Genomic DNA, 9,421 nt, shown 5'->3' on the forward strand with positions numbered 1-9,421 from the left:
TATTAATTTAATATTGTATTCATATAAGAGTGTAAACAACAAAATATTTTTAAAAATATAGTCATATTTTAAATAAAAAGTAAATTGTTGTGATAATACAAATATTTTACTGCGATTCTAAGAATCTTATTAATATAATCTATAACAATTATGTAATTTAGGTAACATTAACAATAAAAAAATGTGTGTATTTGTCTGTTAATTCTGTATTATATTAAATTTAATTTTCCAATTATAAACCACATAAAATATATAAAAAATGCACCAATACGTAAAAATCGTTATTTCATAAAATCACAAATATCATACTGTAATCCTAAAAATCTTATCTCAAACCCCATTCCGCCCACAGAGTAGACCAATCAAAAACAAGACGATGTGGCGGATGGCACGGTTGTGTTCTAGATGTACTGCATGCGTACAATCGACGCAATTCTTGTTTTCTCAACACAGACTATCTTTGCATGATTCTGCGTAGTTTCTGTAGTTACAACAACTTCTAAATCTGTGGATAATAATTTTTTTAACGAACCCCCCACTGGGCATCCATCTTCCTCCCTTATTTTATTGATCATTTCAGAAGGTGCGCATACAAAGCTGCACACCGATGACGCTCTTCAATGCACATCTAGTTGAAGGCGTTGGCACCGCTCGCTGCGGAAGTCAGACGCTCAACTGTCAGGTGTTCGTCTCGCTGATCGCAGTCGGTCTCTTCCAGCGTCAGTCCGGACGACCAGCAGCTCGGCAGCGCTATGGCGGCGTTCAGCACTTCATCCAGCAGACCCTACCACATCATCATCTTTGGCGCTTCTGGTTTCACGGGACAGTTTGTGGTGGAGGAGGTGGCCCGCACCGCGTCCGAGGGTCCCAAGGGGAATTTGAAGTGGGCCGTAGCCGGCAGGAACAGAACCAAGCTGGAGAAAGTTGTGGAGCAGGCCGCCGAAGCTCTCAGTGCGTGAAGCCTCCTTCAATTATGTGTTGAAATCAGTGTTGCCAACTAATTTTGAGGGGAAGTTGCTAAAGGAAGGTTGATTTGTTGCTAAAAGTTGCTAAATTACGTTGTTAAAAAAAACAACTTTAAAATGACAAAAGCACAAAATTATTTATTTAATTATTAATATGATGCATGATATTTTAATATTGTAACAGTTACAATTCTAAGCATTCTAATATATAAGTGCATTCCACAACCTTAGCAAACAAAGTTTGGACATTTTTCTCAATACTCAGCAGATATTCACTATTATTAGCAAATTTAGTTTTGACTCTTCAGAGATATTTACTGATGTTTTGCATCTTTTGAAAGAGTTACAGGATAGTTGAGCAGAATGACTATTTGAAAATATCTGTATTTAAATGATACGCTTTTAGCTGAAGTACAAAAGGAAGCATTATAGACTGTAAGAGCTGCAAACTTGGCAAAGATGTGAAAGTGTTAGAAGGGTTGCATTGACCCAGCTATACTGGATTGGACTCGACTTTGACTCACATCGTGGCAAACTGATTTTCTTTAATGCTTTTTTTTTGTTGCTTTGACAAATAAATGCCTCGGCGTAGTACATACACTGCATTGTTTAGCTTGGATAATGAAAAAAACAACAACTTTAAAATGACAAAAGCACAAAATTATTTATTTAATTATTAATATGTTGCATGATATTTTAATATTGTAACAGTTACAATTCTAAGCATTCTAATATATAAGTGCATTCCACAACCTTAGCAAACAAAGTTTGGACATTTTTCTCAATACTCAGCAGATGTAAAATACTATTATTAGCAAATTTAGTTTTGACTCTTCAGAGATATTTACTGATGTTTTGCATCTTTTGAAAGAGTTACAGGATAGTTGAGCAGAATGACTATTTGAAAATATCTGTATTTAAATGATATGCTTTTAGCTGAAGTACAAAAGGAAGCATTATAGACTGTAAGAGCTGCAAACTTGGCAAAGATGTGAAAGTGTTAGAAGGGTTGCATTGACCCAGCTATACTGGATTGGACTCGACTTTGACTCACATCGTGGCAAACTGATTTTCTTTAATGCTTTTTTTTTTGTTGCTTTGACAAATAAATGCCTCGGCGTAGTACATACACTGCATTGTTTAGCTTGGATAATGTATGCATTTTTTTAAACAATAGGCTCTTTGGTCATGGTGGTCTTCAGGGACGGTGTAATTAATCCTCAACAGCTGATGGGAAATTATATTACAGTGACATATTCAATGCATTTAATCGTGTAGCTTTGAGTGGATGGGCTCAAGCAGAACATTTGCTCCGAGTTATATTTAGATTTCGATAAGAATTAAGGGGCACTGAATAAAGATAAGACTGTTTAGGACTCCTTTTTGTGAAAGTTATTTGATCTTAGTGGACCCAACTGAATTATTTATGACATGGAGTTTGGCCTAGACCGTTTTGCATTTATGCAGTAAATCATAATCTTTAATAATTTACAGTCACCAGTTTGCATTAAATATGAGACATAACCCAGCAGAGTTTGCATAATGGCAGTGTACAAGCAATAGCATAACAGCAGTCATGTTTAAAATGTTTGTTCTCAGGTAAGCCGGAGCTGAAGTCTGAGGTAGATATTCTCGTCGCAGATGTCAGCGATCCAGATTCATTGGCTGTCATGTGCAAACAGGCTGTTATTGTGCTCAGCTGTGTGGGGCCTGTAAGTATGCAAGACTGTAGCACACAGAATCCATTATATATGAGCTGCATTATATATATGATTGTTTAGTCATAAAACATCAGGCTATTGATAAATGACTTTTTGCAGTGCAACACCCTAATGTTTACCCAGCTTGCTACATCAGGCTGGCAACTGTATGTGACTATATGTGGTTATGCAATACTGTCCTTCAAACAAGATGATAATCACAGTTGTACATTGAACATCAGATGATCTTGTATTAAGGGTCGGTCACAATACACTTTTCATTCCATTGACTTTCATTCATACGAGAGCAGAAATGCAAGCTCATGCGAAAAAGTTTTGTATGCTCAAAGACAAGTCTAGTGTGACTGCGGCTTTAGATTTTTGTTGTTGTTGTTGTTGTTGTTGTTGTTTGTCATGTCATATCTAAAGGAGTAAAGATTTTTTTCCCAGATATTTTAGTTTTTTTTTTTTCCCCCCCAGGTATTTTTAGTCAATAGTTTACATATTGTATAGAATATTGTTTAAATGTTAATTTACACTACCATTCAAAAGTTTGGGGTCAGTAAGGCTCTTATGCTCAGCAAGGCAGCATTTATATGATCAAATATACAGTTAAAACAGTAATTTTGTGAAATTATTACAATTCAAAATAAATATTATGTAGTAATTTATTCCTGTGATGTAAAGCTGAATTTTCAGCGTCATTACTCCAGTCTTCAGTGTCACATGATCCTTCAGAAATCATTCTAATATGCTGATTTGCTTCTGAAGAAATAGTGTATAGTATTGATTCAGCGCTTTGATTTCTTTTTTCTTTCTACAGTACAGATTTTTTGGTGAACCTGTTGTCCAATCTTGTGTGGAGAACGGAACACACTGCATTGATATCTCTGGAGAACCACAGGTGCTTTTTCCTGACACTTTGTTCTTTTTTCATGATCACAATCAAAATTACACTAAAACCATAAACAGGCATTGGATCATAACATGTCATAACAATATTAGGCTGCGTGTCCACCAAAGCTTTTTTTCCCCGAGGCTAGCACATTTTTAAAATTGTTTTCAATGGGAGCGCCGCATTTCTTTCAAACGCCAGGAGCATGCCGAGCGCTGAGCGTCTTTTTCAGCCCCCTGGTTTTTAATCTCGTTCCAGAGAGTTGAAGAACGGTGGCCCGGTAAAATGCAGCACTCATCACTGTCACTTTTTAGTCAGCTGACCAATCACAGTGGAGGAGGGGCAGGACTAATACCAATCAACCGTCACACTCTGCTTGTACTACGAGTCTACGACTGAACTGAACATCAATGGAGAAGTTAATATTGCTTGTCTCCGAGTATTTATTTCTTTACCAGATGGAATTGCCGGACTACCATGTTATTATGAAAAATAAGGCTTGGAGAAAAATTATCTTCCATATTACTTCAGTGGTTATTCCGTATCATAGAAACCACAGCGTCTCAATACAGTCTATGGTCTCAACTGATAAAAAAACCCGCTGGGTATTTTCAGCAGAGCACCTAGCACTTTCAGCTGGCTAAAAACGCTTTGGTGGACACGCGGCCTTAAAGTCGACATGAAGTATTCACAATAATTCCATAATGTGACTTTCCTGAGTCAAACGTGAAGACATAGTCTTTGTACTAACATGATGAATTGTAAGGCCAGGAATGTGTGTCAAGCAAATTGGGTCTGTTTTGATTTAATACTGACTTGAGCAACATTTTGGTTTGAGTGCAAACCCAAAATATAGAAATCAGTGTTGTTTATGTTCTATTTGCTGCAGTTCCTGGAGCGTATGCAGCTAAACTACCATGACCAGGCTGCTGAAAAGGGCGTCTACATTGTGGGAAGCTGTGGTTTTGATTCCATTCCTGCAGATATGGGTGTCATTTACACCAGGGACCAGTTTAAAGGTATGTTTGTCATGTAATTATTATATTATATAACTATATTCTTAATTGCATATTAATATATATATTTTTTTAAATTCCATTACCAGGGACACTAACAGCCATTGAGAGCTTTTTGACTGTGAGTGCAGGGACAGAGGTTGGTGCTCTTATTTTTTTAACCTTAAAAACCCTGAAATATTTAAATATTTTTAAAAAGCCTCTGTGTTTAAGTGTCAGCTGACCCTCATTCTGGTGTGTGCCCACAGGGAGGCTGCATCCATGATGGCACCTGGCAGTCGGCTATCTATGGGTTAGCCGACGGCAACAAGTTTAATTTCTATTTACAGGGGCACACTGTTTTATAGTAACGAGTTGCAACAATATGCAATTCCCTTCATGGGTTCCGACCCATCAGTGGTTAAAAGGACCCAGCGCTACTTAAATGAAGAACTCACTGAGTCTCCGGTAAGTCATTCAAACTTTTAATTGAAATAAAGCTGTATATAACAAAATATAAATATTATATTAAAATTACTAAAACTGAAATAAAGTGAAAACTAATAAAAATGACAAATGAACATAAAATAACACTAGTTCAGTATCAATGAACAACCCGACATAATTTTCACATAGAATTATTGGAAAAGGCGGCAAGGGGACAGTACAAATGTGAGTGTTAGTTTAACTCAACACTGAACCAGTTAAACTGGACTGAAACTGAACTAGTTTAACCAGTAAACGCATGAGGTTTTAGAAAAATGACAACATTGACTGATTAAACAACAAGATTAAAGCAGTAATTCATAGACTTTTTTTCAATAGTCTTTTCTCACAAGTCAATGTAATTCCCTTGTTAAGGATGTAAGTAAAGGCAGTTCAGTAAGTAAAAAAGAAGCACACACTATGAGGGTTTTTCCCCCTGCTGGAAATTTGTGAAAAGACATTTCATTGGCTAAGCAACAGATGTACAAGTGTAAGGCTACGTTTACGCTAGTGCGTTTTCGTTTTAAAACGCATAACTTTTGCTACAGTTACACCTGATGTTTACACTACTCTAGCGTAAAACGCTGCAGACCCCATTTTAGTTTGAAAACTCCGGGGTTGCGTTTCAGTGTAAACGGACCAAAACGTAGACTTTTGAAAACGATGGCGTAGCTGCCAACATTAGCTCTGCGTATCCTTGATGACCGTGTAAACAATAACATCATGCTCATTGTTGTACCCATAGATATGTATACGTAGATGCCTCATTAGCGACTGTTATGGGCCGCTATACATAAGCTGTCCGCCATATTCGAAGGGTCAACTTGACATCATTCACCATAACAGTAACATAAGTTACCAATGTTTCAAAACTTGTAATATTGAGTTAATACAAACACAAACCAACACATTTTCACCTGTGAAAGGTTATCCCGTTTCTTCGGGGAATTTAAATCCCGGCAGTTTTTACAAAATCAGCTATGCAGGATTGTGGCATCGTAGAATATTAATTGATTATAATGGTGAATGACGTCAAGTTGACCGTTGAAGATGGCGGACGCGTCTACGTGCTTGGCGCAGTCGAATGGGGAATCTACCTATACATATCTATGGTTGTACCTGCATGAATGGTCATGTGGCATGCGGTTTCGGTTGTGTAGTGTGGACGGAGATCATTTCTGAAACGCAGTGAAAACGCACTAGTGTAAACGGGGCCTAAGATATACAACAGTAAGGCATATTGACCTGACTGTGTCATATTCATTCACATCAAAATCAAATTAAATTTGGCATCTACCTTTACTAAAGACCAAACAAAATTACTGTAAAATGACCTGCATTACCATAAATGTTTTATGTTTTACATGTACTGACACTATGTGTATGTTTCTTACAGGTTCAGTACGGGGCGTATGTTGGTGTCGGCGGTATTTCCAACATTTTCAAACTTGTCTTCGCTGGATTGATGTTCTTTTTCCTTGTAAAGTTCAGCTTTGGCAGAAATCTGCTCATTAAGGTATAACATGCTATATCATGTTGTGAAAGCTATATATTGCATTTAATTAGATTTTTTTGTTTGTGGATCTTAAACATATACTTTGTCTGCAGTTTCCGGAGTTTTTCTCATTTGGTTTCTTCTCCAAAGAAGGTCCAACTAGGAAACAGGTATTATACCCACATTATCATCATCTAGGCTATCAGCTCTATTTTTAGGATCTGATTCATTTAAATGTGATATCTGCAGATGGAGGGCTCCTCTTTCCGTTTCATCTTTCATGGAGAGGGTTACACTGAAGGTTCAGACCCCAGTGAGGGCAAACCCAACGGCAAGATCCGCACTCTGGTCAAAGGACCAGGTACCGTATTCAAATCTGCCTCATATTGTGGTGCTTTTCCACTGTGTGGTACGACTCGGCTCGCTTTACTTTGGCTCGGTTTGCTTTTCCACTGTAGTTTAGTACCGCTTCAAAGTGGTGGTACTGATCGTTATTAGTTGCGCCGCCACCTTGTCTACTGACCACGATACAGCCATTTCTTTTTTCAAGTTGCGTGTGACTGTCGTTTTAAACAGGTCTTTAAAGTCGTGCGAAAAAAATGATACTGCTGTGACTGTTGCTGATTATGCATTTAAAACTGGCGGTTTTGTATCGTATCGCAAATCCAACGACGCTGGTAGTGACGACTTTCTCTGACCAATCAGTGATCTGCCATGTTTACACGTTACATTTTAGTATCGGTAAGGCTCGCTTGGAACCTCAACCGAGGTGATACTAAAAAAAGTACCAGGTACTAGGTACTGTACACAGTGGAAAACCCCCCAAAAGTGAGCTGTAACATGCAGTGGAAATCCGCCATTAATGTAGCTGCATCAATGCATATTTCTCATTTCCATTTTTTGTGTGTGGTATTTTCTAGAGGCAGGATACGTCGCCACACCAATTGCTATGGTTCAGGCGGCCCTTACCATGTTGAACGAATCCGATTCTCTTCCAAAAACGTGAGTCCAGCCATATATGAGGTCAAAACAACATTTAAATAAGCAGTTTGTATTATTAATGGGATAGTTCACCCAGAATTGAAAATTCTCACCCTCAAGCTGTTCTGAACATGTATGAATTTCTTCTGTTGAACACAAATGAAGATATTTTGAAGAATGATGGTAAACAAACAGTTGCTGGTCCCCACTGACTTCCATGGTATGGAAGAAAATACTATGGAAGTCAACGGGGACCAGCAACTGTATAGTTACCAACATTCTTCTTTTGTGTTCAGCAGAAGAAAGAAACTCATACAGTTTTTGGGTGATCTGTCCCTTTAAGTGGCATGTTCTGACTTTATATTATTGGGTGATTCTCCACAGTGGCGGTGTTTACACTCCAGGAGCGACATTCGCCAAGACCACCATCGTCGACCGCCTCAACAAACATGGCATTCAGTTCTCTGTCCTTTAAGTGAGAGATTAAACAGGGCTTAACCGGCTTGGCTTTTGCATCAGTCTTGTGAAGCACCTATTCATTTGCTTGCTTGAGCATAGAGATTCTTGTTGCTATGTAAAGCTTCCTAACGGTGTTGCTGTTTTCCGGTTTAGTGTCCTCGTTTGTGCACGGTACACTGGGACGGGTTTGTTAGCATGCACTCTGCTCAAATGGCTGTGAAATCTGCACTATGATTGTGGCACAAACACTCTTGAAATTTGATCACACATGTTTCGGTTTGAAAAGTTTGACATTTTTCTTGCATTGTTTGTATCGACAGAAATGCTAATTCTCACAGATGACCGACATCTCTAAAAACATTTAAAAGCACACCCAGAGTTGAAAGAAAATATAGGCCTAGTTAGAGAAAGAACTAGTTTTTGTAATATTGTCATGAGTTGTTATATTTGTGAATCATGTAACTAGCAGAATAATTAATACAAGAAATAAGAGAGAATGTTTTAGAGACCAATGAATCTGTGAGTTGTTTGAAAGATTGCAGAATGCTATTCTGGTTTGTTTCTAACTAAATAAAGTACATATCAAACTGTATTCTATGTATAATATTATGTAACTAAAATGTAGTACTTGCTTACTGTATACAGCCTACTTTTATAGTCTGTGAAACAGTATGCAGTATGTCACGAAAATTCATGCAATTTTGTGTAAAAATATATATATATATATATATTGATGAACCACCATTTCTTAAATCTCTTAATTTATTAAAAGTTTTTAGTTGACTTGTGAACAAAACTTCACTAAACCTTATTAGTAGTGCTCCCAAATAGGAGCGCGGACACACATAAGGCCACCTTACTCTTAAAAATGATTCAGGGGGCCTGTTACCACAACTTAAAGGCACAATATGTAAGATTTTTTAAATTAAAATATCCAAAAACCACTATAACGGTGTTATATATTTTGCTGACTTGTGTACTTACATTATCCCAAATGTTTCGAAGAATGTTTAAATCCAGAGAAATAAGCAATTTTATCTAGTGACACGGAGCGTGTCCATAGTGTCATTGTGTCGCCTGCCAATGACGTCGTAACCCCTCGATTTCCGGTTTTGTTTTGTAGAAAACAAGGAAACACCAAAGACGCTTTAATATGTTGTGCGTTTTAATAGACCGGTGACGACCGCACAGAGTAGCATTATAACAGAACTTTCAAATGTATCTAGTATGATAAAACAGCGCTGCTTTACCCCACACACACAAGACCGGAAGGAGCCGAAGCGGTCAACTGTGGCATAATAAAAGCTCTGCTGCTTTCGAGCCGTGTGTCACGCTCGTTCAGCGGCCTCGTTTCACTTCGACGGCTTTCCGCCTCACCCTGCTTCATTCTACTACGTTAATAAATCATTAGCTCATCCATGAACATGATTTCTGCCCGAGTCCCG

The 9,421-nt window shown here is 37.8% G+C and overlaps 1 protein-coding gene across 1 annotated transcript; it reads left to right on the forward strand.

Annotated features, from left to right (window-relative positions):
• The first annotated feature begins 637 nt into the window (after positions 1–637).
• sccpdha.1 (saccharopine dehydrogenase a, tandem duplicate 1) lies at positions 638–8,216 on the forward strand. The gene is given in 12 exon segments (XM_016278125.1): positions 638–951; positions 2,565–2,677; positions 3,489–3,569; positions 4,450–4,579; positions 4,666–4,715; positions 4,825–4,886; positions 4,888–5,023; positions 6,438–6,557; positions 6,650–6,706; positions 6,786–6,897; positions 7,457–7,538; positions 7,902–8,216. Coding segments are annotated over 12 exon segments (1,233 nt in total). The 5' UTR covers positions 638–752; the 3' UTR covers positions 7,993–8,216.
• The last annotated feature ends 1,205 nt before the right edge of the window (positions 8,217–9,421 follow it).

The sequence above is a fragment of the Sinocyclocheilus grahami genome, unplaced genomic scaffold, assembly GCF_001515645.1.
Source record: "Sinocyclocheilus grahami isolate Dianchi unplaced genomic scaffold, SAMN03320097.WGS_v1.1 scaffold118.1, whole genome shotgun sequence".
NCBI classification, from domain to species: domain Eukaryota; kingdom Metazoa; phylum Chordata; class Actinopteri; order Cypriniformes; family Cyprinidae; genus Sinocyclocheilus; species Sinocyclocheilus grahami.